Raw genomic sequence first — 27,614 nt, 5'->3', positions numbered from 1 at the left:
GCACCAGTGGGGGGGACAGCGCTTATAGTAGCGCTGTCTCCTGCACGGCACACGGACAACGTCCGTGTGCGGTACGTGTTTTACACGGACTCATTGACTTTAATGGGACCGTGTAATCCGTGCGCTCCCACGAACACTGACATGTCTCCGTGTTTGGCACACGGAGACATGGTCCGCAAAAAAATCAACGACATCTGTACAGATTTTAATGTGTCTACGTGTGTCAGTGGCTCCGGTACGTGAGGAAACTGTCACCTCACGTACCGGAGACACTGACGTGTGAAACCGGCCTAAGGCTACTTTCACACTAGCGTCGTACGACACATGTCGCAATGCGTCATTTTGGAGAAAAAAAACGCATCCTGCAAAATTGCTTGCAGGATGCGTTTTTCTCCATAACATTAGCGACGCATTGCCACACGTCGCAACCGTCGTGCGACAGACCTTCGAAACCAAAAAACGTTGCACGTAGCGTTTTTGGTGCGTCGTGTCCACCATTTCCGACCGCACATGCGCGGCCGGAACTCCGCCCCCTCCTCCCCACAGCTCAGAATGGGGCAGCAGATGCGTTGAAAAACTGCATCCGCTGCCCCCGTTGTGCGGCGCTTGCACAGTATGCGTCGGTACGTCGCATTGCGACGTGCATCGTACGACGCTAGTGTGAAAGTAGCCTTAATGGTATTATTAACGCTGCTGATGATCGCCACTGTGACCCGGCAGTTCTTCTCCTGGGGTGGGACTTGCTGTCTGGACGTCCTTGGTCACCCACAGCTCACTTCTCGTCCACCTTCCTTTGTCAACCCCCACCCCCTGCTTTTCCAAATTTCACTCATCTCATCACTTCCTCAATGTCAGTTTCATGTCCGCCTCCCTCAAACCCTCCATGTCACGTCCAGAGGCTACTTACAAGCACGCACATATATATACATATATACACACACACACACTCATACATATGCACACACAAACATACACGCAGATATACACACACACCCACCCACATACACACAAACATACATACAGCTCTGGCAAAAATTTATCAACTGCAAAATGTTCAATTTGTCTGATTTTCCTCTTTATAGGTATATTTTTGAGTAAAATGGAAATTGTTCTTTTATTCTATAAACTACTGACATGTCTCCGAAGTTCAATGCAATAAATTTTGTATTTTCTGAAAATGAGAAATTGTCAAAATAACAAAAACATACACACATACATATATATACACACATATTACACACACAAACACACATACACGCATGACTCCGGAATGGTCGATTCCCCATGACCTAACCCCCACTCACTCCCCCATCCCCGAAGGTTCCTCCCCACTCTTCCCCCCAGCAAAACAAAGGAAGGCAACAACCATTTTATTTGGGTAATAACGGCCACAGCAGCCAATTTATTAGCAATTAAAAGATACTTGGTTGGGGTCCTCGAAGCTACAAAAGTCTGGTGATTTCCCATGGCATTGCCCCTTCCCAGCCTTACTCCTAGCCGCGTTTATTTTTAGCTCAGGAGCACCGTGAACCAAGGGAAGAGGTGGCCTACACACTGTTAACATGATCCCGACGTTCCATCGCTGGGTATCGCCCAAATCACCAGACCACCACCGCATAACCATCCAATGAAGGGGATCCCTGTATTTCAAGCATCCCAAATTTTCACCAACTTCCGAGGACCCACCAACACCAGAAATATTAATAAACGCAATAAAGCAAAACCTTCGACTCACGAAGAGTCATCCGACAGCACTCAGGAGAGGAAAAACCCCCTGTGGGGGAAACCTCCAGGGAACCATGGCTGACGGATTGCCCTTCCCCTGGGCTTAGAAGGTAAAATGTCAAAGTGAGTCCTCGCATTTTGGTATCGTTGACATGGTAGCACCGCCGGTGATCGCCACTGTGACCTGGTATTCCTTCTTTTCAGGCGGGTGGGTGAGACTCACTGTCCCCTGTCTGTGAACAAAGGGGGCCATTTGCCCTCTATCAATCCTTTTTGTCCCCCCAGAAACTGTGTCATTTCCTGCAGCCCTAGCATTGCTCATTCTGAAACACTTGATGGCCCCATGTGAGAATCCGTTGCACATTGAACACTGGTGCTTGAATCTGCAGCCGGGGCCAAACTTACATTGGCTTTCATTGAACTGCCAACATAGGCCCCGTTTCTGTGCAACCCCCCGGCCATGAAAGCTTCCTGCCGCCTGACTTCCTGCACTGTACCCTGAGTGGTCGTGATTACCGTCCCACCCTTGAAAGGGGTTCCCATAACTATTATTGGGGGCCAACATTTTCAGCCAAAGCCCCATATCTTTCCGATCCCATCTCATGGAGGGGCGAATGGCTTTATGCTGACGAAATTGTTCGTCGTATCTCAACCATGCTAACCCCCCGTAGTCTCTGTAAGCTTCTCCAATGGCGTTCATATAGCTGAACAATTGCGAGCAGTTTTCTGGTGCCTTTTCCCCTATTACACTGCCTAAGATTGCAAAGGCTCGTGCCCAGTTTACAAACGTCTGCGGTATCAATTGGCTTTGTCGCCTTTCTTCCTCACCCTTTTTCATCCCCCCCTTTCCTGCCTTCTCAAAACTCATTTTTTCCTTTGGTAACAATGAAAAGATATCCACGTACTCATCTTTCCAAATTTTTTCCTTAACTTCTTTTTCCAGATGGGCGCCTGGGGGCTCCAGGAAGCAATATACCTCCCCCCACGCCCTGTCAGCTGACTGGACATTTTCTCCCTCCCCTGCTGGCCTTGTTTCAGACACGACCATATTCTCTTCACTTACACCCGTGTCCCTTTGTTGAGCATAAGGCCTAGTCCCTGCGGGCAAGTGTGCCGGCCCGGACCCCTCTAGACGGTCGACCCTTTTAATTAAGTTTGTTAACAAAGCCTTTAGCTCATTGACGGCAGAACCTGAGCTCGGTGTGTCGGACTCTAAATTCTCTCCCGGGGATCCCAGACGACCCCTGCCCCCTCGTGATGGGCCCGCAACAGGAAACGGACTAAACGTAGAGTCCGCCATCCCCGCGGCCGCTGTGGTTCCGGAATCTTCAATGTCGTCCTCCTCGGACTGGTGTGGGGTCATCCGTTGATCTGCGTCCTCAGTGTCACTGTCCTGCTGGGCCGGCAACCCCCTTTCTATGGCTCCCATGGGATGGATACTGGCTGCTTCGTACCCGGATTCTGGGCTCTCCTTCCGCCCTCCAGACAGAGTGGAATCCCTATCTTTCCAGGGCCTGCTCCTTCTACCGTTACCCGGAAGTGGGGGGTCGCTCGAGGGGCTCCTAAAACGACGTTGTGCCCGCACAGGCATTTCCATAGACAGCCTGTCTGGGGGCCTAGTCCTGCGGGCCGGCCTAATGGGCCTTCCATTTCCGGCAGGCATATCGACGGACAGCCTCCCTTCTGCTTTTTTTCCGACAGGCGCCAGTGAAGACGGACTTTCCTCCTGGGTCTTTTGTAAAGGACCCCGGAAACAAGATGGCGCCGCCCGGGACACGCGGTTCCGTTGCCGGCCTCCTGCCGCTCGCCTGAGCTCGGCGGTGGGGGGGTCGCTGAGCGGGGGGGTCCCTGCGTTGCCCTCCGGATGCCCGCCCGAAGGTAGAACTTTGCCCAGCGGCCTCTCCTCCCAGGCCGCAGCGTTCCCCATGGGGGACCCCGCCACTGACCTCCTGTGGCCGGCCCTGCCCGCACAGCCCCCCAGGATCTTGTTGATCCTCTCCTCCAGCCAGCCCGGGGGGTGAGCGCCGGCCGCCGCCTGCAATCTGTCCATCAGTGCCTCCATCCCTGGAAGTAGCGGTGCGCCTGCGCCGCGGGGGGACAACTGAAGTCGGTTCTTGACTTGACGAGTCTTGGTGCCTCTTGTCTCGCTGTCCCGTCTGTGAACAAAGAGGCCACTCGCTCTGTGTCAGCCCTTTTATGTCCTTTTTACCCCCCAGAAACCCCTCCTCTCCCTATGTCATTTCCTCCCCTCGGCTCATCTCCTCCTCCCCCCATGACAGCCTGAGCCTCCCTCTATCCCTGCGTCCAGTTAATCCTCATACACACGCACTCACTCATACATATATGCACGCACATACATACGCACACACATACATATATACACGCACACATACATATACGCACGCATACATATACGCACGCATACATGCACGCACGCACGCACGCACACAAACGCGCACGTACACATATATACATGCACGCATACATACATACATACACATATGGAAACTTCACACTAGACCTCCAGCAGCTTAGATTGTCTCCACTGATTTCCAAGGTCTAGTGTGAAGTCTCCACAATCAGTGATGGTTTGGGGAACTGCCACTATGGCTACGTTCAGATTAGCATTTCCCAACGCTGCGTCGGGAAACGCAGCGGCGACGCACGCGTCATGCGCCCCTATGTTTTACATGGGGGACGCATGCGTTTTTCTTGTTGCGTTTTCCAACACGTGCGTCGTTTTTTACGCTAGCGCCGGACGCAAGAAAATGCAACAAGTTGCATTTTTCTTGCGTCCGATTTCGTCCAAAAAACGACGCACGCGTCGCAAAACGCTTTTTCATGCGTTGCGTCGCCGACGCAGCGGCGCGCAACGCTAATCTGAACGTAGCCTAAGTTTTATCAAGACCAAAGTCAGTGCAGGCATCTACCAGGACATTTTAGAGCACTTCATGCTTCCCTCTGCCGACAAGCTTTTTGGAGATAGAAATGTCATTCTCCAGCAGGACTTGGCCCCTGTCCACACTGACAAAAGTACCAACACCTGGTTTACAAACAACACTATCACGCTGCTTGATTGGCAGCAAACTCGCCTGACCTTAACCCCATAGAGAATCTATGAGATATCTTCCTCTTGACAATGAGAGACACCAGACCCAACAATGCTTCCATAAGGGTATGTGCACACGTATTCTGGGTCCACTGCGGATTTTTCTGCGTTTTCCACTGCGGATTTACAACTGCAGTTTTCCATAAGGGCAGTTGTAAATCCGCTGCGGAAAACGCAGAAAGAAGTGACATGCAGAGGAATGTAAACCGCTGCGTTTCCTCACGTTTTTTTCCGCAGCATGTGCACTGCGTTTGTTTCCCATAGGTTTACATTGAACTGTAAACGCATGGGAAACTGCTGCAGATCCGCAGCAAAATCCGCATCGTGAGCACATAGCCTAACACCTCAGCAGTACCACAGGCTGATCGCCTCCATGCCACACCACAATGATGCAGTAACTGATGCAAAAGGAGCCCCGACCAAGTATTGAGTGCATTTACTGAACATACATTTCAGTAGGATAACATTTCAGATTTTAAAATCATTTTTCAAGCTGGTGTTATAAAGTATTCTAATTTACGGAGATAATGACTTTTGGGTTTTCATTGGCTGTAAGCCATAATCATCAACATTAACAGAAATAAACACGTGAAATAGATCACTCTCTAATGATAATATACGAGTTTCACTTTTTGTATTGAAGAACTGAAATCAATTAACTTTTTGATGATATTCTAATTTTGTGAGAAGCACTTGTGTATGTGTGTGTGTGTATATATATATTTAATATGCTGAAGTCTTTAAAGTCCTGTAGATTTCTGGGGGTGCCATGATCTGAAAACTTAAAAACAAGCAGGTGGGAACATGCACTTAAATGTTTGGCCCCATCATTATGCACCGAGCGTCTGTTCTTGGCTTGACCAGTCATTCTGTGCGGAGACGCTTCAAGGGAGAAAATCTAGGCTTGTGCATGAGGTCTAATAAAATGTCTCATTTTCTTCTCTAGGTGGACATGCTTCCCCCATCCTCCTCCTTTCTACTCTACCACTGCTGATGATCTCCTCCATGTTCCTTTAATATATGTCAGCAGATGATTGTACGCTATTGTATGATGTATTATATGCTAATTAATATGTAAAATAAATGTTACACAAACATCGATCGGTTCCTGCTCCTTGGGTTATAATCTGTCCATTTACAGGAATTTGATATATCTAATAGGTTTGGATGCTTATGCTAGTTGGTTCCATGAAAAGAAGGGCATGCGGTTATACTTTATATATTCAGAATTAGTGCTAGTCATCACATCTACTGTACTTGCTCACATACAATATACACATAAAGCTCCCATCTGCCCCACTGCTCATCATCCAGCCGCTTCATTATAGCCCGGAACTTACAGCTGGGTCCAGACCTCCAAGGTCATTGCATGTTCTAAAACCATGGCCCACGTCACAACACGAGTGACCGCAGAGGCCTGACAACAGCTTCATCAGGCTGATCCACCTTTCTATTTGCAATGTGAAATCAGGCCCTCGATCCAGTACAGAATGAGAACAAGCCGCTAAAGAGGGATCAGGAGTGCAAAATAGAAGCAAGGCACTGTGAGACGTGTAGCATTGGCAATCTCACCCATGATCATTTGGTTTAGCTTCATTTTGCCTGAGCGTTAGCTTGGCTGTTACTTTTTACTCTATTCTAGTCCTTTTAGATGAATAACCCCTTTACTGTTCAAGTGACCTTACACCTGTGCGCTCTAAAATTGTACACTTTGCTGTAAACCGAACGGCACATATTCCCGGCCCAGCCATGTCTGACTGCTCCTCTTTCAATAACTGTATTTGCCCATAATACGCCACATCTGGGCATCATAGCTGTAGTGCGCCGATCCTGGAAGAATAAATTAACAGCTGTATGTTATCCGTTGGGGCCGTGTCACTGTCCAATCGGTGCTGCCAGTATCAGGCTATCTGAATACATACCCCTTTAATAAGGGACCACACCCAGTTGTCAATTCATTCACAAGTTTCCAGTTATAATAGAGGAGGCGCAGCACAATAGAGTTCCAAGAAAAGATTTTTTAAAGTAATTCATGGGGTGAGACATGGCAAGAGCAGTCCTCTAAGGTGCAGCCCCCACTAGAGTGATGCGTGTTAGCTCTTGAATATAGAGGGGGAATATTTGGAACCTTAAATATGGAAATTGCACTGATGACCACTATTAATATAGTTGAAGAAATTTTAGAAAAACATTTATGGACAAAATAGTTATGTAAAAATTATTTACTAGTGATGAGCGAACATTATTAGTGTTATCTGAGCATGCTCGGGTGCTAACAGTGTTTTCAGCACACTCAAGTAATATGTTTGAGTTTCTGCACCTGCACGTTTCACCATTCCTACCTCCGTTCATCTCTCTGCCTTAGGCCCGGGATAACACATGGGAGAAATATGGCCGAGTCTTGCATATTAATACCCGGCACTGCCGCTGGTACTCAGGAGCGGAGTGTGCGGCTGCACATATTGCTATGCAGCCGCACGCTCCACTCCCGAACGTCAGCAGGTATTAACATGCAAGACTCGGCCGTATTTCTCACATGTGTGATCCCCGCCTTATCCTCCACCACATACCCTCCCCTTCCCATGCAGGGATTGCATATTAGTTAAGCCATCCCTACATGTGTTGCAGGTATCAAACAGCCGTGAGGATTTGAAATATTTTTCAAGCATACCAAAGGCAAGGCAACAAGAGCATGCTCAGATAACACCTTATTGCAGCATGTTCATTCATCACTATTATTTACCTATTTTCTCCACTTACCTGTGAGTCTCCGAAATAAGGGACAGGAGAAATGAAAATGCTTAAAAAAAAAAAAAAAAAGCCAAAAGAGACATTGTAGAATCACATTTTGGGAGTGACCCCTCACCTTTGTTTATATTGGGAAAATGATGCAAGTGTATACAAATAATAATGTATTTAAATAGAGCATCTCACAGTCAGGATACAGATAATCTGATAATGCATGGGCAAGCTGATAAATGTGCTCTGGAAATGAAAGGCATTCATGTACTCGGTAAGGGATGGCGTCAGGTATAACCTAGTCCCCTTACCCTTCCTGTAGTATCCACTAATCCATGCTTTCACCATCAATGTGAACAGCCGCATTTCTGGGTCCCTTACGGTCCTTGGAAATAAATAAAATGTTTCTAGTGCGGGACAAACATACAGATGGATGAGGATGCAATTTTAGAATTAGTATCTAAAGCACAGTACATAATTCTCGTGGGAGACAAAATGCAAGGTCTCTCCATTTAGACTTTTTTTCTCTTTTTTTAATTGTATATTTACATGAACGACTCCATTAAATTCCTCGAGCTTCTGTCTCGGTGTCAGATGTGGAGAAATACACATAATCCTGAGTCTTTAAGAAAAGCAGCATTTGAGAGCACATGTTCCAGGGCATTTCCCACTTCTGCTAGAGAGCCGGCGCCACGTGATGATTGATCAGCAGTGGACAGAGTTCAGTAGGATGCAACGTGTATAAAATCAAAAAGGATTTAAAAAAAAAAAAGTTTGAAAAATACTCGTGTGGTAAAGTTCTATACAGTATATGTCAATGAGCACCAACTCTGTTCAGATTGTTTGTTTTTCACACATCAGGAGACATCTTGATCCAAACGTCAGGAGTGTCAAGTAGCACATGGACAGAAGATAAAAAGCACATATCTTCTTCAAAAGGAACGGACTTATTAAAGCGCTGCATCTAAACTAGCACCAACGACGTAAAAGGGGCAAAAACATAAAAACGTATAAAGTTAGAGACTTTTCATGCCCATAACACAAATGCCAACTTGTAAAGGCTACATGGCTCCTTTCATAAACACCCAAATTATTAAAAGGGAAGACTTAAAACAACCATTCTGCAAATAATCTGGCAACGTCCCCTACAGCACTACCAATCCTGCCAAGTGCTCTACTTCGTAAGCTGTGACCTCAATTGACAATCAAAGAATTTCCCAGACTTAGCACTTGTGTACACCGGCTTATAAAACGGTTCACTGCTGTGGTTGTAAGTGCCCCAAGGATAGTCCCGAGACCGGAAAGTCTGGCAGGAGTTCTGGTGATCAATTGAGGCCAATGGGAGGTTGACCAAAAAGGCTGGTTTGGGGACACTTGTATCACTTAAGCAAATTAGCCCATAAGTTTTATTTCTCTGCAATGCCAGGTCAGGCTGTAGCCACAAAAGGTATATTTTTCCCAAGCATTTTAATAGGCTTGTCCGGCACCGTACGGCGGTGCTAGCTTCTGCATTGGAAGCCATGCTGTCGACATTACCGCCTTCCACGATACCCAAGGATCAAGCACGAGTCCAGGTAACTAGAATAGGACATGTGTACACGTCTTGGCAGGTGTGCAAAGTCATAATGCTAAAAGAATACTTCACATACGAAGTGCAACACAACAGACCGGTGTTACCCCACCTTAACGCCGTGACCAGACAGGAGAGTACACCGAAAAACACACTACGGCCAAGTCTGTTTTCTACATTCTGGTGACCTTTTCTAGTTCAGTGGCAAAATATTCATTAACTTTGGTGCAAACTGTTTTAGACACATTAGGCTAAAATAATATATAAAAAATAAAAATGTTCATAAAAAAAGTATATTTGTGGTAGTTTAAATGCAGCATTTCAAGGTATCTTGTCTGTACAGGAGATGCTACGTCTTTAGAGTTCTGAGGAATAGAAAAAGAAAAAAAAATTAAAAACATAGGTACTATTTACAACATACTTAGCAAAAATCAGATTTACAGAAAATCTAACGGGGTTACCCCAATAATGTTAGATTTTGGGGACTAATCCTTTAACAGTATCACTTGTCCATAGATCAGCTGCTGGGACCTACACCAATGTGGCGAAAACGGGCTAGGAAATGCTCCATTCTGTCTATGTGACGGCCAGAGATAGCCTAGCGCTATACAGGGTCATCCCGGGCAGCCCTAGAGACTGAATTGAACGGCCACTGTCCCGTCATATGGACGCCATTTAAAAGCCTCATATTCAGGCTTGATAAAAGTCCAACTGCTGTGGATAGGCAATAACTGATGGGAGCTATAATTTGTATGCCGCTTTAAATGTCAATTCCCGCCATCAGTTTTTGACCCGGTCATCCCACCTTGTACTAAAGGGATGTGACAGAATCAGTTTTCTCTGCTGCAGATCCAGTAGAGCTCAGAATGTGGAGCTGCGTGTAACCCCGCCCACACCACTGATTGTCAGTTTTCTGCCAATCAGTGGAAGGGGCGTGGCTGGACTAGCAGGCACCAGACACCTAGTCCTCTAGTAAGGATCTGCTGATAAAATACTGTGTTTTGCTGTTTCAATAAAATCAGACCAGTAAGTGACATCACTGGAATCAGGCTCCCAGTAAACCTTGCATGAAATGTAAAGCTGCCGTCACACTAGCAGTATTTGGTCAGTATTTTACATCAGTATTTGGAAGCCAAAACCAGGAGTGGGTGATAAATACAGAAGTGGTGCATATGTTTCTTTTACACTTTTCCTATTTGTTCCACTCCTGGTTTTGGCTTACAAATACTGATGTAAAATACTGACCAAATACTGCTAGTGTGACAGCAACCTAAGTAGTATCACATGGCATCAAATAATTTTGTATGGATATGCAAGACACAGAAAATGATATGCCACCTGTGCATTGGCATAAAGACAGATCGTAATGGGAAAGCAAAATGAAGGACCGGGATGAATTCATATTACTGTTGTGAAACCCTTACACGTCCTCACCATGCAGAATGGAGTGGGACTATGGCATTATGGTTGCTCATTCATTTAATGAGGGGTTACAGTGGGGCTGGGTGCACACCCGACACCATGTCTTGCTGCTGCCCATGTACCCAGTATAGTGGCCATTCTTTGGTACGGAGCAGAGTTATTCTGGCTCTCTATACAGTGTATATCCATCGGCAGATGATCGTCCAGCCCTACTGATCTAATATTGATATTTGAGAAGAATTTAACACTTACATTTTTTTTTCTTCCATAGAGTTCACTCTTCTCTTGCAGTCCGGGTCATAATCATCTTCCCCTGTCCCACTATAGTACTCTGGTTTTCGTCTGCAGTTTTCATAAGTCTGGTGGTGATTAAACCGTCCGTGGTGATGATGGGAGTCAGAATGCCTTGAGAATGAAGGGTAGTGAGAGTGTTTGCCGCTGTAGCCATGATCGCGCCGGTCTCTAGGATGACAGTACCAGTCATTTCTATGGTGTTTGGAATCCCTGTAGTGATTGCTCCGGTTGTCATACGAGACTCTGTCCCGATCTTCTCTGTAAGAGGAATGAAAGTGATCCCACCGTTGATTTCGGCTGTAGTAGTTCCTCTCGCGACTGTGAGAGCGTTCTCGTCTGGACTGGTAACGATATTGATCGTCCATCTTCCCCCTGCTCCTTGACCGATGTCTCCCATGGTTCCTGTATCCATTTTCGGTTCCTCGAAAGAAGTGATTCCGGTGTCTGTAGTCGTCGTTGGGATAGGGTTTATAACGATCGTACTTGGAGCAGTCTCTATTACGTGAATACGGTTCATTCTTAGAAGTGTCTCTCTCGTGCGCTGAGCGGGATCTCTCGCTGCGGACAGGTTTCCGGTCACCATAGCCGTTGTAGGATGTGTAATCATTTGCACTTCTCACATCTTGCGCTGCAGAGCAGACTTCCCTCTGGTGCTCTGCAGGTATAGAAGATGGGGACAATCCACTATGAGGTTTCTCGGAGCCTGCTACATTGTATCCGAGAGGAGCTGCGGGATCAGAAATTATACCAATGTCTTCTGTAGTCTGCAAGCTAACACGGGAGAAAAAAAACAAAACAACTAAAATTAGAAATTCACCCAATAGCTTAACAGGAAACTTGTCACACTTAGCATGGCTTCTTTGAGCAGTTTTTTTCATTCAGTTCAACTCGTCTTTTATTCATTTAAGTCCCTGCCCATTCTTTGCTTAGGAGTCCAGTGGGCGGTCCTAGTCATTGACTGACAGCCTTTAAAATGGAAACAGTCAGTAAGAGCAAGCAGAGGTAGTGCAGGATTGAGCAGTGTAAAACATAAAAGGTGCCACCCGCTGTACAGATTATTTTTTTTTTTTTAAATCAATATGCAAAATTAGACTCAGAAGGGCACTGATAGGTGCATTAACGCACTGGCAAGTCTAGGATTCCTTTATGCTTGGCCCTTCCTTCTTGATTGGCAGCAGCGACCGGAGGACTCTTATGCAAATTAGCGCCAACAAAAAGCAAATTTCAATATGACAGCGCCACAATACACATCTCTCCTAAAATTATACACCGCTCAACCCTGCACTCTCTGCTTGCACAAGTTTCCTTTCAAGTATACATGTGTTTATAAACCTGTCTACCACCTAGCAGGACCGCCCAATGGACTCCTAGTACTAGAAATATCTAGAATCTTAGGCTTTGTACCCACGTTGCGGAATCTCCGCACCTTTTTTAAAAATAATTTACTGCGGAATTAATGAGCATTCCACCTGCGGATTCCTATTGTGGAGCAGGTGTAAAACGCTTCGGGAATCCGCAGAAAGAACTGACATGCAGCAGAAAATACAACACAGCATTTCCGAGCAGTATTTTCTGCACCATGGGCACTGCGGATTTGGTTTTCCATAGGTTTACATGGTACTGTAAACGCATAGAAAGCAGCTGCGGATCCACAGCAAATTCCACAACGTTTGCACATAGCCTAAATAGAACTGAAACAAGTTTACCGAATATTTTCCTAGAGAACCATGCATTTCCTTAGCTGCCTGGAGAAGATCATACACCACATTCAATGTGACAGGTTCCCTTTTAAAAGTAACTTGGTGTAGCCTACTTACATTTCTTCTGTTCCTTCACTCTCAGGATGGTAAGCTATTCCTGCTGCCGTTTCATCATGGGTCACAGTTTCGAGGTCAATCTGAGAATTAAAAAGAAGAAAACTATAGTAAAGTCCTTATTATGAGAAATCGGGGATATGGGAGAGCTAAAAAATGGACGGCATGGAAGCCATATAACAGACAAATCCTCTCTTAGAATGTGTGGCTGTCTCGAAAAGGACAAAAAATCCCTTTACATTGGTAGCCCTGTCTCAAACTAATGGGATACTGCTAGAGGGACTGGGTCAGAGCCACATGGACCATCACAGATCTTGGGAATGAGGGGGCTCCAGCACAGTTTATCAGCAGTGGAATCGGAGCCACCTATTGTACAATTTTTTTTTTTTTACTTAAAAAGTGACTTCTTGTTATCCAAAGCAAAATAAATAAATATTTTCCACTAGTATCAAGTGTAATTAAAACAAAAACTTACATCAACAGATCCATTGAGTTTAGCCGGACTTGAACCATTGGTGGCCTCAAAGGTTTCCTGGTCAACAGCATTAGATTTAGAGGCCATCTCCTCTTCGTTAATCAGCGAGTTACATTGGAAGTCAATGGCACAATGTCCATTAGTGATCACAGGCCCGTTCACCATGTCTCCACCATTAGATCTTTTTCGTACCCCTTTACTCTCCTCTTCAGATTCCTCCGACGATTCGGCCCCATAAGGAACTAGCGTGGTGGAAGATACTATAGGATTGGTACTAGCCAAATGTCCACGGTTCAACTTATATGGGTGATTAATAGCAGGTGAGGGCGCAGGGGCGGCAGAGGGAGACTGCGCAGGGATATTTTGCTTTGTTTCAGAGGAAAATATTTCTTGGGCAGGAAGCGGCTTATTGATATTTACTATGATTTTTGGCTTTTTGCCATTCATAGTCATTTGTCTGTTCATAGGCAAAGGGCCAATGCATCTCTTCATAATGCTGCCATGTATTCCTGATCCATTTAGAGAGGTTTTTGGTGATCTATTCCCATTCATGGTCTTCACATTAATGGAAAAAAAAAAAAAAAAAAAAAATAATTATAGCAACGGGTCATCAAAATTTACATGACAATTATTGAAGTGTATACATCCTATAATATACTGAAGCCTGCCATACACAATTTAGTAGAGTGCAAAAGAAAAAGGATTCACTTGGCGCTGCTGGAAAAGATGGCGGCTCATAGGTCGCTATACGGTCACTTTATTGAGGCTACATGTTTCTGCACCGACCAGAAGAAGGCCACTTGTTCAGTGCCTACACGCGTGGCCTCAAATGACCATTCAATAAAACAAGTTTAAAAAAAAGCCCAAAACATAGGTCTGCTTACTCAGCTGAGAAGGGCTATTACAGGAGACAACTAAATTCTCCCCTAGACCAATTTTCCAAACAATATGGGTCACATGATTACCTTGAGGATCTGCTGGGGTCCTATGAAATCAGACTTTGCACCTCCAACTTGATGGCTGCTACTGGGCTGAGGAGAGTTGGGGCTGGCAGACTGATGCGAATAAGACGCATCTCCACACTGCATATTCTGGGATCTTGAGGAAAGAAACGAGAATTTATAGACTTCTAAATAAAGCACATACTGCACTAAGGACACTGCAGTCCAGTAGTAAAAGGATATACCGGATATAAAATAGAAGGTACGCCTGCTGGTTCAGCACGGTCCGAATATCTGTACTGGACACGACCGAGTCATTCATCAAGTACCACTGGTCATTGCTGGCCTGAAAAAAAATTAGATTGTGCAAACATTATTAAAACAAAAACGTAAACACTGGAATTATAACGACTGCCAATTTTACCAGTGTTATGACACAGGCACCATGGAAAGAGATGGAGGGGTGAGAGTTCTTCCCCACCCACATATCTAATTTACTAGGTAAAATGATCTAATGCATCGTTACTTGACTGACTGAGAAAAGATCAAAGCTACAGGACAGTCTTTCCTGACATACGCTATGACAATCAGAGAAAATACCAACTGGAGCCCATGCATGAAAAATAGTCTTTGGGTAACTTAGCGAGTCTCTCCTAATCCTCTCATAGACAAACTTCATGTGTTTCAAATACTGGAAGGGAAGAAAGTGGAGACTAAACACCTCTACAAAAGGCTGATGTCTACAAGAACAAAAGGATTAAGGGTACCGTCACATTTAGCGACGCTGCAGCGATATAGACAACGATGCCGATCGCTGCAGCGTCGCTGTTTAGTCGTTGTGTGGTCGCTGGAGAGTTGTCACACAGACAGCTCTCCAGTGACCAACAATGCCGAAGTCCCCGGGTAACCAGGGTAAACATCGGGTTACTAAGCGCAGGGCCGCGCTTAGTAACCCGATGTTTATCCTGGTTACCATTGTAAAAGTTAAAAAAAAAAAAAACAACCAGTACATACTTACATTCCAGTGTCTGTCCCCCGGCATCAGCTTCCCTGCACTGTGTCAGCGCCGGCGGCCGGCCGTAAAGCAGAGCACAGTGGTGACGTCACCGCTGTGCTGTGCTTTACGGCAGGCCGACGCTGACCGTGCAGGGAAGCTGATGCCGGGGGACAGACACCAGAATGTAAGTATGCAGTGTTTTTTTTTTAACTTTTACAATGGTAACCAGGGTAAACATCGGGTTACTAAGCGTGGCCCTGCGCTTAGTAACCAGATGTTTACCCTGGTTACCAGTGAAGGCATCGCTGGATCGGCGTCACGCACGCCGATTCAGCGATGTCAGCGGGTGATCAGCGACCAAAAAAAAGGTCCTGATCATTCCCAGCAGGGGCCTGATCGTTGGTCGCTGTCACGCATAACGATTTCGTTGCTACGTCACAAAAAGCAACGATATCGTTAACGAAATCGTTATGTGTGAAGGTACCCTTAGTGTTAGATTGCCCCCTGACAAGAAAACGCTGAAGGAAAGATGTGCAACCAACGAGTGTATTCGATTACTTAATTCTGCGGTGGAAATGGTCTCTTCAGAAAGGAGGACTTCAACTATAGCGTCAGATATGGGAAGTAGCAATCCTACAAGTCATTAATGACCCTTGCCACATGACTTAGGATAAAAGCCTGACCAGACTCAAGTTGCAGACACTGTGTCTCTGGGTGTTGCACCTTATCTGTGCACAGTGTCTGCAAATTAAGATTTTGGTTTGGCTCTTAACCCAAGTCATGTGGCAAGGCTCTTAAAAAGCGTCGATATTGACTTGTAGGATTGCTACTTCCAGTAGGTGGCGCTAGTGTTCTAGTCCTCCTCTCTGAAGAGATCATTTGCATATTTAAATATCCAGAGAAGCATGCATGGCTTATAAGTCTCCTCACTGACATCCCAGGTTTGGCTTGTCACTCTCCACAAAGAAAACAGTTACCCCTTTGATCTCCCTCTGGGGTGCAAACCAATGGTTGATTTATGGTACGGGGCAGAAACTATAGGAGACTTTGACCATCACTGGACACTCTAGTAGAATATGATGCAGACATTAGAATTCTTCTCACCTTTATATAGCAGAAATAATGCCCAGTGTGACAGCTGAGGCCTGTGTGCACGAGAACAGCGTATAGGGAGTACATTATTGGTTCACCATGTGGGTTTGATGTGTATGGACGGATGTTAAGGTATTCAGGGTACTTTATTTCCTAAAACAGAACCAGGGTGGGGAAAAAAAAAAAAAAAATTAAAAGCCTGTAAAATGAAACATGATACGGATACTGAGCAATGGGTGATGTACAAATAATTAGATTCACCTTTGATAGTTTCCCACCGCTGAAGCTTGCGAACCTCTTCAAGGACAACGTCAGCACGTTCGATATTCGATGTACTGTGAATCTTTTTGTTGCTGTAACCAACTGTTTACACCTAACAAGAAAATTAATGGGAAATATAGTGAAATAAAAGAAACTAAGGCGTGATGTGCTTACTGGATGAAAATCTGACGCCTATACATAGGAAGGCGGCTGGTGTGGCGCTACGTACTTGCTGCAGTTGTAGGCATTGTCCCCATCAAGTTGTTCGGCTTTCACAAACTGTTCCAGAGCTTTATTCACACTATGGGAGGTCTGCAAAAAAGGATGAAAGGACATGTTATAATATACGCACACACTCGTGAATAGTTTCTTCACTAGCCGCGACATGTCAGCTGTTTTGTACAGCTGACATGTGCGCGCAATGAGCGCGAGCGGAATCGCGATCCGCCCGTGCCCATTAACTAGTTAAATGCCGATGTCAAACGCTGACAGCGGCATTTAACTAGCGCTCCTGGCCGCGCAGCCGGAGGTGCTCGCACTGCTGACCGTCACATGATCGGAGGTCATCGGTGCATTGCCACAACAACCAGAGGTCTCCTTGAGACCTCTATGGTTGTTGATGGCCGATTGCTTTGAGCGCCACCCTGTGGTCGGCGTTCAAAGCAACCCTGCATTTCTGCTACATAGAGGTGATCTGTGCTTCACCTCTATGTAGCAGAGCCGATCGTGTAGTGCATGTTTCTAGCCTCCTATGGAGGCTATTAAAAGCATACAAAAAAAAAAAAAGTGTTTAAAATATAAAAAAAAAAATATATATATATAAAAGTTCAAATCACCCCCCTTTCGCCCCAATCAAAATAAAACAAAAGAAAAAAAAAAAAAAAATCAAACCTACACATATTTGGTATCGCCGCGTTCAGAATCACCCGATCAATAAAAAGAAAGGATTAACCTGATCGCTAAATGACGTAGCGAAAAAAAAAAATCAAAACGCCAAAATTACGTTTTTTTGCTCGCCGCGACATTGCATTAAAATGCAATAACGGGTGATCAAAAGAACGTATCTGCACCAAAATTGTATAATTAAAAACGCCAGCTCGGCACGCAAAAAATAAGCACTCACCCGACCAGAGATCACGAAAATTGGAGACGCTACGGCTATCGGAAAATGGCGCAATTTCTTTTATTTTTAGCAAACTTTGGAATTATTTTACCACTTAGATAAAAGAGAACCTAGACATGTTTGGTGTCTATGAACTCGTAGTGATCTGGAGAATCATAATGGCAGGTTAGTTTTAGCATTTGGTGAACCTAGCAAAAAAGCCAAACAAAAAACAAGTGTGAGATTGCACTTTTTTTTGCAATTTCATCGCACTTGGAATTTTTTTTCCCCGTTTTCTGTTACACGGCATGGTAAAACCAATGGTCTCGTTCAAAAGTACATCTTGTCCCACAAAAAATAAGCCCTCACATGGCCATATTGACGGAAAAATAAAAAAAGTTATGGCTCTCGGAAGGAGGGGGAACGAAAAACGAAAAAAGCTCCGGGGGTGAAGGGGTTAAGAGACTGGCATTCATTTCTGAAGTACAGTGTCATAACATGACGACTTTGATGGACTGGTGTAACCACGCTCCATTCAACATATACTAGCGTAGTCGGCTGGGACTGTCGTGTGAACTCCAAAAATTGCATTATTTTTGTGCAACTTCTAAGTTGTGCAAATATATTGTGATTAAAAGGTGTTTAGAGCAGATTTCTGGAACAAACAACCTCTTCGTGTGCACATACCCCAACTCAACCCCTAGTGGAGAACGGCTAGAAAGAGTTCTGCACTCTGGAGCACCTAGCATGTCTGAGTATTGCAGACAGTCCACTGATCCTAATGGCGATTGTGAGATACTCCTTTCTCTGTGCTGGGTTCTCCACAGATCGCTGGAGTTCCTGCAGCAGGAAACCGATGAGCTGATAGCCCGTTAATCAATTATGAACATAAAAGGACATGTTATGCTTTACCTTTATCTCCAGCGGGATATCAAGATATTCGTCATACGTGTCCGAAACGGATTTACAATTTAGACATTTCACTGTGAGAAGACAAAAATAAAAACAGCATTTTTTTCAGGTTGGTGGAAAATCTCCATACGTTCTATGAACACAAATCCTCTGAATGTCACATCTTACCTCGAGAACGTAGACAACCGCCGAAGATCTGATGTATAAAAGTTGTTGTTTGTGTATGTCTGTCCAAACTGAAAGAGAAGCAGGTTCAGAAAACGGGTTAATATCCACTAGTACTGAAAGTCATGTTTCAGCACCCGTCAGCAGCAGTCCCGTGTATACAGGCGGAGGCCAGAGCGCTCGTGTCTACAATGATCGCTTAAAAGGGTTTTCCACTTTCAGCAAGGTGGACCACAAACGCTGGAAGACATGTACAATAAAGCCACCATTGCGTTTGTGACTCTGGTTTTTGTCTCTTTGGTGTGTCATGATTTAAACAAAGTTGATTTGTTTTTGATACTTCCTGTTTCTTTTGCCATACTAGGTGCACATTACATGCAATTTTGATGCATTTCCACAGCATAAATGCACTTAAACCGCAAGTGAATTTTTTTACTTGCAGATTTTCCGCATCTACGGTAATTTAAGTCTATAAGGAAAGAGATTTCCATAAATCCCATACAGTTCCAGGAAAGTGTAAGACACTGCATTATTGACACTGCAAAAACTACACAGCATCCAAAACTCATTGTGGGAACGTAGCCAAAGCGTTTAGTGCACGTACAGGAGCTCGTCCTGGTTGTATCCACACAAGCCTTAATGTGCGTGACTGCGACAGCTGCCACTTTGTGTGCCATCGACAAGGAACAGGCAGCTGTCCAGCGTTAAAGAGTAACTACATTGTCAAGGAGGTTTTACATATTTGACAGGCTCTTTGACTGCACATTGAAGGGGTCCAGGTTTTGTAACCCCACTAATCTCTTAATCGACCTTTGATCAGTGTGTATCTCAGAAGATAGGAGGGTACAGGTTCAATAGAAAGCATATGCTTTGTAACTCTGCCTCCTACTGAATCTGTACTATATGGTGGGGTCCTTGTTCTGAGACCCCCACTGATTGGCAGGTAATTAAAGTTCCAGCAAAATAAGCTGCCACATCTGTCCCATAAGCAGCAGGAGTCATTAGCGCCAACATGTGTAGATCCACTCATAACTCTCCTTGGTAGCCATCCTATAACGAATAGCATGTGTCGGAAGTGGCACGTAAAAGGAGGGATGGGCCGACTAACATATCAGACCAGTAGTCACATAGCAAGAGCGTGAATCAGCCATTGATGATAGAGCTCTGTGTCACCCATTCAGGCACAAGAGCTCCCATCTGATGAGACGGCATGCATTGTACTGGTAAAGCTGCAGTACCACTGAATGCCGCTAGTGGCCGCCTCGTAGCCCCCTCTGCACAGTACGCCCCGCATCGTCAGCCACTAGTGATGAGCTAGTATACTCGTTGCTCGGGTGTCCTCCGAGTATTTTGGCGCTCTCGGAAATTTAGTTTCGGTCGATGCAGCTGCATGATTTGCAGCTACTGGACAGCATGAATACATGTGGGGATTCCCTAACAAACAGGCAATCCCTGCATGTGCTCAGGTGGTCTAACAGCCGTAAATCACGCAGCTGTGGCGACAGAAACTAAATCTCCGAGAGCGCCAAAATGCTCGGACGACACCCGAGCATGCTTGGGAAAACCCGAGCAACGAGTACACTCGCTCATCACTATCAGCCAAGCGTTAATTTCACTTACTTAGAACAACCTCTGAGACAGGATTTCTGCATTTCCTCTACTGTGTATCTGAGAAATTCATGAGCGTCCTCTTGGCTTCCATAACGAAAGTGCTTAGCAATACCTAAAAATGTACATTAATAAAGATCAATAAGTGACGGAACATTGAAATTCTGCACAATACAGACGGCAGCTCGAAAAATGTATCAAAAAGAACTGTGTGCACTGCGTCCAATCCACTAAGGGCCTTTTCTACATTGCTGAAATGGGGATTGGAAAGTCAGCAGATTCTTGTCACAGGACACGGCCTGGGTGGGTCAACCCCTTCAAGATGTGCCAATTTTTCATTATTTGTTCCTCTTCTCACAAGCGCATTATTTTTTTAATTTTTCTGTCGACAGTCGTAAGAGGGCTTTTTTTTTTGCAGCATGAGCTGTAGCTTTGAATGATACTAATTTACCATACAATGTACTGAAAAGCAGGAAATAGAGAAAAAAAAAAAATCTACACTACCGTTCCAAAGTTTAGGGTCACCCCGACAATTTTGCGTTTTCCATGATCACTCATAGTTTTATTAATCAAATGAGTTGCCAAATGAATTGAAAATCTAGTCCAGACATTGACCAGGTTTGAAAAAAAGATTTTGTTTATCGCTTCATTGGGGACACAGGTAACCGTGGGTGTATGCTGCTGTCGCTAGGAGACTGACACTATACAAAAAAAAGGAAAATAGCTCCTCCTCCGCAGTATACACCCACCGACAGGCACCAAGTACCTCAGTTTGTGCACAGTGTCTGTAGGAGGCGGACCTGGATCTTCAGATCCGCTGCTAACCTTGATTGCTTTACACGTTTTGTTGTTATTATTAACAATTTTGTTTTGTCTTTCAGATACAGCATTCAGGGTGTAATCTCTCACCCTGCCTCCCCAGGAGGGCGGCTGAGCGAGCAGTGTGGTGTCGCCCACATCGCAACTCTCAGACCGCCGGCAGGACATTATCCCGTCACCTTCACGGGTGCTCCAGGGTCTATACGGTGGCGGTCCTAGCCAAAACCGTCCCCCTCACCCCTCTCCTCGGAGAGGGCTGAGAGGAAGACGGTGGTCACCAGCGGTGACCCTCCCCCATGTCTTAGGGGTTAAGGCCGTCTTCTGGATGAAGGATTTCGTATCCAGCGACCCTTCCCTCAACGGGCCCCTGGACGATCCTCTCTTTTCCTGTGGAACCGGACATTGCAGGTAAAAGACCCCTAAACCGCCTGCCTCACCGTGTACCCATGGAACGCTGCACAGAACATGACTTAACTGAACAACAACGGCCATCTTTTCCTCAGCTAGTGCTTCGTTAACGCCCTCCGCATTAAGCGTGCATATTTATTGCGCGTTTTTCTCCCCATTAAGGGGCCTCCCCCTACCCGGTGCATCCCTCTGGCAGCACAATCAATGGAAGAGCCCCTACTCCCAACAGACGCAGACTAGGATCTTCGGTTAGCGGCCCTGCCACTGCGGGTGCCGAGACTGCACATAATTCCATGTCTTTTGCTATTTTAGTCACCAACTTTGGGGCCCCCACTTCCTGACACTGTCAGACGTGGCCAATTTTCATACCAGGAATTTCCGGTCCTGTCATTGTCGGTGTGGAGGCTTCGCATAATTATATGTACCCGTTAATTTAGCCCCCGGCGTCGGGGCCTTTTCCCCGGACTTTCTGTAGCCGCGGTCGCCTTCCGCTTAGCCACGCCCTGTTACGGGACTTTCTGCTCAGGGCACGCCGTACGCTGAGGCCCAGTCTCCTGGCCTAATAAGAGAGTGTTTTTTCTCTATCCTTCTCTCCCGACACAGCCCCCCCCCAGGTTGAGTGAAGATTCAAAACTTATGAAGAATCGTGCAGCCACCATCGCCTTCCCAAGAGCACAAAAGGCATCCATCATTAACCTACTGGTTCTGGGGATACTGCAGCCTGAACATTGACAGCCATCTCTGTTATCAGGTAGGACCAGCTCAGACTGGTTATATTCTCTCTTCACAAGGGCTCAGCTCTCCCAGCTTTAGCCTTAAGGTACCGTCACATTTAGCGACGCTGCAGCGATCTAGACAACGATCCGGATCACTGCAGCGTCGCTGTGTGGTCGCTGGAGAGCTGTCACACAGACCGCTCTCCAGCGACCAACTATGCGAAGTCCCCTGGTAACCAGGGTAAACATCAGGTTATTAAGCGCAGGGCCGCGCTTAGTAACCCAATGTTTACCCTGGTTACCAGTGCTAAAGTAAAAAAACAAAACAAACACTACATACTTACATTCAGGTGTCTGTCCCCCGTCGCTGTGCTTTCCTGCACTGACTGTGAGCGCCGGCTGGCCGTAAAGCACAGCGGTGACGTCACCGCTGTGCTTTACGGCTGGCCGGCGCTGACAGTGCAGGGAAGCAGAGCGCCGGGGGACAGACACCGGGATGTAAGTATATAGTGTTTGTTTTTTTTTTACATTTACACTGGTAACCAGGGTAAACATCGGGTTACTAAGCGCGGTCCTGCGCTTAGTAACCCAATGTTTACCCTGGTTACCAGTGAAGACATAGCTGAATCGGCGTCACACACGCCGATTCAGCGATGTCTGCGGGAGATCCAGCGACTAAATAAAGTTCTGGACTTTCTGCTCCGACCAACGATGTCACAGCAGGATCCAGATTGCTGCTGCGTGTCAAACACAACGATATCGCTATCCAGGACGCTGCAACGTCACGGATCGCTAGCGATATCGTTGTGAAGTTGGTCAGGGTGAAGGTACCTTTAGCCTACTACTTATGCCCAATCTCAGGGAGGCCCATTCCTGTCCCTATAATCCGCGATGCTTGTGCCATACGTACAAGAGAAGTGGCATTCAGATAAACCCTCTAACACCTGGGATGAGAGCACTCTCCTCCTTCCGGAGTGGGCTATTGCCAGGTCACAGTCGTTCTCAGATCTGACCAAACTCTCACAATCCCTGGTCCTGGAGCGTCCTTCACGTTTGTCTTCTGCCACCAGTGCTCCGAACACCTCTCACGGTGATTTGCACGCACCTGACCGCGACCTTCACAGGGACAGATCGTGTACAAAGCAAAAGAACCGGCTGGTCCCTCTACTTTATCCTGGATGCATTCCTCATCCCATGCCCCTCCTCGGAGGCGATTTTTGGGTCGGATATGGATTCCCAGTCTGAGTCCGATACGGACCAGACCTGAAAGATGCAAGATATGCTTAATAACCTCATCTTAGCAAAATACCAAGTCTCTGAACCTACGGGAGAATGAGGCTCCTGCTCACGAGCACTTTCAAATGGGTAAAAATGTTTTCCCAGAATTTTCCCTGATCAGGGAACTTGTCATGACTATGTCTAAACACTGGGAACACTCTGAAAAGCGCCTCCAAGGTAGGAGGAAGCTACACATCCTCTACCCCTTTAGACCAGGCCTTCTTGATAAATGGGCAGAATCCCTAAGGGTGCCGTCTCACAGTGGCACTTTAGTCGCTACGACGGCACGATCCGTGACGCTCCAGCATCGCACCATTATCGCTCCAGCGTCATAGACTGCCGTCACACTTTGCAATGCACGACGCTGGAGCGATAACTTCACGACGTATTTGCGATGTAGAAGCCGTTGGTTACTATGCGCACATCGTATACAATATCGTGCACACCTTTGTTACACGATGCGATCATGCCGCCACAGCGGGACACTTGACGACGAAAGAAAGTTTCAAACGATCTGCTACGACGTACGATTCTCAGCGGGGTCCCTGATCGCAGGAGCGTGTCAGACACAGCGAGATCGTAAGTATATCGCTGGAACGTCACGGATTGTGTCGTCGTAGCGATCAAAATGCCACTGTGTGACGGTACCCTTAGGTAGATCCGCCTGCTTCTCGCCTGTCTGCCTAGACAGCCTTGTCTCTACTGATCAGTGCATCTCTTAAGGATTCTACAGATAAACAAATTGAATCCTTGGTTAAGTCAGCCTTGAAGGCAGCTGGCATCTCTCTCTCTGCCCCACATTTGCCTACACCTGGGTGTCAAATTCCACGTCTGTTGGGGGCAAGAATACTTCGTCAAGGTATTCTAGCGGCCGCTCCTCCAGATGGGAGGCCAGATCTGGCTGATCAGATTGCCCTTTTGATGCGGCTGGTTGTTCCGTCACGACTACCGGCAGCATCGTTGCCATACGTCGCATTCTCTAGCCTCACTGGTTTTGCCTTCCAAGTCTAGATCTTTTGGATCCAAGCTGGATCAATAGTTTCGGATGCCACTGGCGGGGGAAAAACACCTCGCTTTTCCGGTCCAAACCTAATGTCCTTTTAATAGGAAAAGGTTGCTTCAACCTCGAGAGAGATAGTGACCTCCGGCTACAATATCGAACGTTCTTCTCCCCCAGGAAGAGGTTTCCTTTTGTTTTTTCGCCCGTCAAGACATACGTCGCAGGCCCCAGCAGTTCTTCCAGCAGTCTTTACCTGCCATTCACAGAAGTGATATTACCTGTCCCCAGGAACGTGCTGTTCTCGGGGTTCTATTCTATTCTTTCTTAGTCACGAAGAAAGGCGGAACACTCCTCCGTTTTTAGTCCTCGAGCAGTTTACCGGTCACGTTCGGTCCTGTCTCTTCAGGACGATGTAACTAAGTTCGGTAATCACTTTCATGGACTCGGAATAATTTCTCACATTCTTGTTTGTGTTTAGCTTCAGAGGCTCCTATGATGTGCGATCCAGGAGGGTTCTTATCAGTTCACGGCCCTCTCCTTCATCCTAGCCTCTGCTCCCAGACTATTTACGTCATGGCAGCAGTCAGAGTCATTCTTCTATCCAAGGGATTTTTCATATTTCCCTACTTAAACAATCTTCTGATCAATGAGTTGTCCCGCTGAGACCGCAACATCTCAGCTAGATTATAAACAGAGAAAAGTCCTCCCTCACCTTTGCTCAGTACTTGGTCTAAGTATGGGTTCGACATGACCCAAGCCCGTCTCTTCCTTCAAATGAGAAGGTTTTTCATCACTCTGCCAGGGGTTTCTGTACTCTAAAGCGATCAGCTTCTCTTCTATGGTCCTGCATAGGAGTTCTAGGGGAAATGGATTGTCACCTCGGAAACCGTTCCTTTTGCCCAGTTCCATGGTCATCTCCACGGACAATCCTGTACTTCTTCCTCTCAGATTGAGGCAGTGTTTCATCTGGTGACGCCATCGACATCAGTTCTATAAAGGAAGTTCCTCTTTCCTCTCTAGTGGCAGGTTTTCACCAACGCCAGTCATCTTTTGCGGAGCAGTTTTTTCTTCGTCACACAGCGCAGAGACACTGGAACGCCCAAGAGGCAATGCCACGGCTGAGGTTTACATAAACCGTTAAGGCGGTACTCGCATCAAACAAGTGAAGTCAGGGTTAACAAGGATTCTGCGAGAGGCAGAGCGTAATGTTTCTGCCATATCAGCCATGCACATTCCGAGGGTAGGAAACCAGGCAATCGATTTTCTGAGCCATCTGGGCCTCGCTTCGGGCAGCCAATGGCTCAGCCCCTCTGTCTTCATCCATATATGCTGAAATGGGGCTCTCCGGACGTTGTCCTCGTGGCGTCTCGGATAAACCACAAGGTTCCTTGTTTCGTAGCCAGATCCCAGGACCTGCTAGCCACCTGTTGCGATGCTCTAGTAAGATCGTAGTCACAATTCCATCTGCTCTCTCCTTTTCCGGCTCTCCCCTCGGCACGAGAGTTGTGAAAAGGAAGAAGGGATCCCTATATTCCTGTTATCTTCGGATTGGCCAAGAAAGGCCCGGTGAATATGTTCATAGACGCCCCTTCGAAGCTTCCAGGCCATCCAGATCCTCTCTCTCAAGGTTCCCTCTTCCACCAGAGTTCATAGTCTCTGTCTTTAACAGCATGGCCGTTGAGGCCATAGTCCTGGGGGAGGCTGGTTTTTCCCTGCCTGGTCATTCAGACCATGATTGGGACCGGGAAACCAGCATCCTTGCGTATCTACTACAAATACTGAAAGGCCTTCTTTTGGTGGAGTATGGAAAAGGGTCTGGTCCCCATGTCAGTTTTCCTTTCATTCTTCGTTTTCTTCAAGGAGTCGCCCACCTGGCTCCTCCTTATTGTCCTCCGATAAATCCATGGGATTTTAATCTCGTCTTAGGCACACCGCAGCGCGCCCCGTGTTTTAGCCCATGCAACACATGACATTTCTTTTTGTTCAATTAGGTCCTTCAGGAGAGTTTCTAAGTTAGCGGCATTGTCCTGCCGTTCCCCGCTCCTGATCCTATATCAGGACAAGGTGGTTCTCGGGCCTGGCCCTTCCTTTCTTCCCAAGGTGGTCTTTTCCTTTCTCATTAAGGAGGTCATTGTCCTTCCTTCTGTGTCTCTCCAGTCCATCCCCTGGAGAAGTCCCTCTACAAGCTGGATTCCATAACAACTCTCCGAGTCTACCTTTCAAGGACTGCTCCCTTTCGTCAATCTGATTCCCTGCTCATCATCTCTGAAGGTTGCCTTAAAAGGCCTCCTAGCTTCTATTGCCGTGAGGTAGTCCGCTTTCAGGACAAACAGCCTCTTCCGATGGTGCAGGCTCCTCTGGGGCTGAAGGCTCACTCTGCCCTGCAGTAGGGACCTCCTAGGCTGTTCGTCACCAGGATTTGGCTTTCCAGACTGTAAGGCCGCAACCTGGTAATATTTGCCCTCTTGTTAGTCTTTACAGGGTTCATACCATGCCTCGTCTGATGCAGGCCTGGGAAGGAAGGTGCTGCAGGTGGCGGTTTTGCACTGACCGACCCGAGCCCATTTATTCCTTGAATCTTCACGTTTCCCACCCTAGGGACTGCTTTGGGACGTCCCATGGTTACCCGTGTCCCCCAATGAAGCGATAAAGAAAGAGGGATTTTTGGTACTCACCGTAAAATCTCTTTCTTGGAGCCTTCATTGGGGGGACACAGCACCCTCCCTAACTGTTTGTACCATTAGTGTGCATTTGTTGTTGCATTGGCACATATGTGGTACCATTATTTGGTATGTTGTACCATTATTTTATCTATGTGTCTTCATGTTGGAATGGTACATATGTTGTACCATTATTTGGTCTATGTGCCTCCGTTGTTGGATTGGTACATATGTTGAGTTTTTGTTGCTTCTCTTACTGCTTTAACACTAACTGAGGTACTTCCTGCCTGTCGGTGTATACTGCGGAGGAGCCATTTTCCTTTTTTTGCATAGTGTCAGCCTCCTAGCGACAGCAGCATACACCCATGGTGTCCCCCAATGAAGGCTCCAAGAAAATTTTTTACGGTGAATACCAAAAATCCTTCTTTTATTTGAAATAATAATTTTCTCCTTCAAACTTTGCTTTTGTCAAACAATGCACCCTTTGCAGCAATTCCAGCATTGCAG

General features: G+C 46.3%; 2 protein-coding genes across 3 annotated transcripts in view; one reads left to right on the top strand and one right to left on the bottom strand.

The window, feature by feature from the left end:
* LOC138645156 (uromodulin-like) overlaps positions 1 to 5,933 on the top strand; it is a 55,076-nt gene extending 49,143 nt beyond the window's left edge. Inside the window, exon 16 of the mRNA XM_069734241.1 lies at positions 5,781 to 5,933. Coding sequence (XP_069590342.1) covers positions 5,781 to 5,851 — 71 coding nt within the window. The 3' untranslated portion in view covers positions 5,852 to 5,933. The remainder of the gene's footprint in view (positions 1 to 5,780) is intronic.
* A 1,734-nt stretch (positions 5,934 to 7,667) lies between these two features.
* Positions 7,668 to 27,614, bottom strand: part of USP42 (ubiquitin specific peptidase 42) — a 38,184-nt gene continuing 18,237 nt past the window's right edge. For both annotated transcript variants that reach the window (XM_069734238.1, XM_069734239.1), the window contains 12 exons: positions 20,239 to 20,341; positions 18,622 to 18,689; positions 18,454 to 18,524; positions 16,669 to 16,751; positions 16,440 to 16,551; positions 16,191 to 16,331; positions 14,335 to 14,435; positions 14,114 to 14,246; positions 13,149 to 13,703; positions 12,677 to 12,756; positions 10,818 to 11,630; positions 7,668 to 9,508 (listed from right to left, as the gene is read on the bottom strand). In XM_069734238.1, coding sequence (XP_069590339.1) covers positions 9,493 to 9,508; positions 10,818 to 11,630; positions 12,677 to 12,756; positions 13,149 to 13,703; positions 14,114 to 14,246; positions 14,335 to 14,435; positions 16,191 to 16,331; positions 16,440 to 16,551; positions 16,669 to 16,751; positions 18,454 to 18,524; positions 18,622 to 18,689; positions 20,239 to 20,341 — 2,276 coding nt within the window. In that variant the 3' untranslated portion in view covers positions 7,668 to 9,492. The remainder of the gene's footprint in view (positions 9,509 to 10,817; positions 11,631 to 12,676; positions 12,757 to 13,148; positions 13,704 to 14,113; positions 14,247 to 14,334; positions 14,436 to 16,190; positions 16,332 to 16,439; positions 16,552 to 16,668; positions 16,752 to 18,453; positions 18,525 to 18,621; positions 18,690 to 20,238; positions 20,342 to 27,614) is intronic.

Source organism: Ranitomeya imitator, chromosome 7, assembly GCF_032444005.1.
Source record: "Ranitomeya imitator isolate aRanImi1 chromosome 7, aRanImi1.pri, whole genome shotgun sequence".
Taxonomy (NCBI): domain Eukaryota; kingdom Metazoa; phylum Chordata; class Amphibia; order Anura; family Dendrobatidae; genus Ranitomeya; species Ranitomeya imitator.
This window is presented reverse-complemented; position numbering and strand designations above follow the sequence as displayed.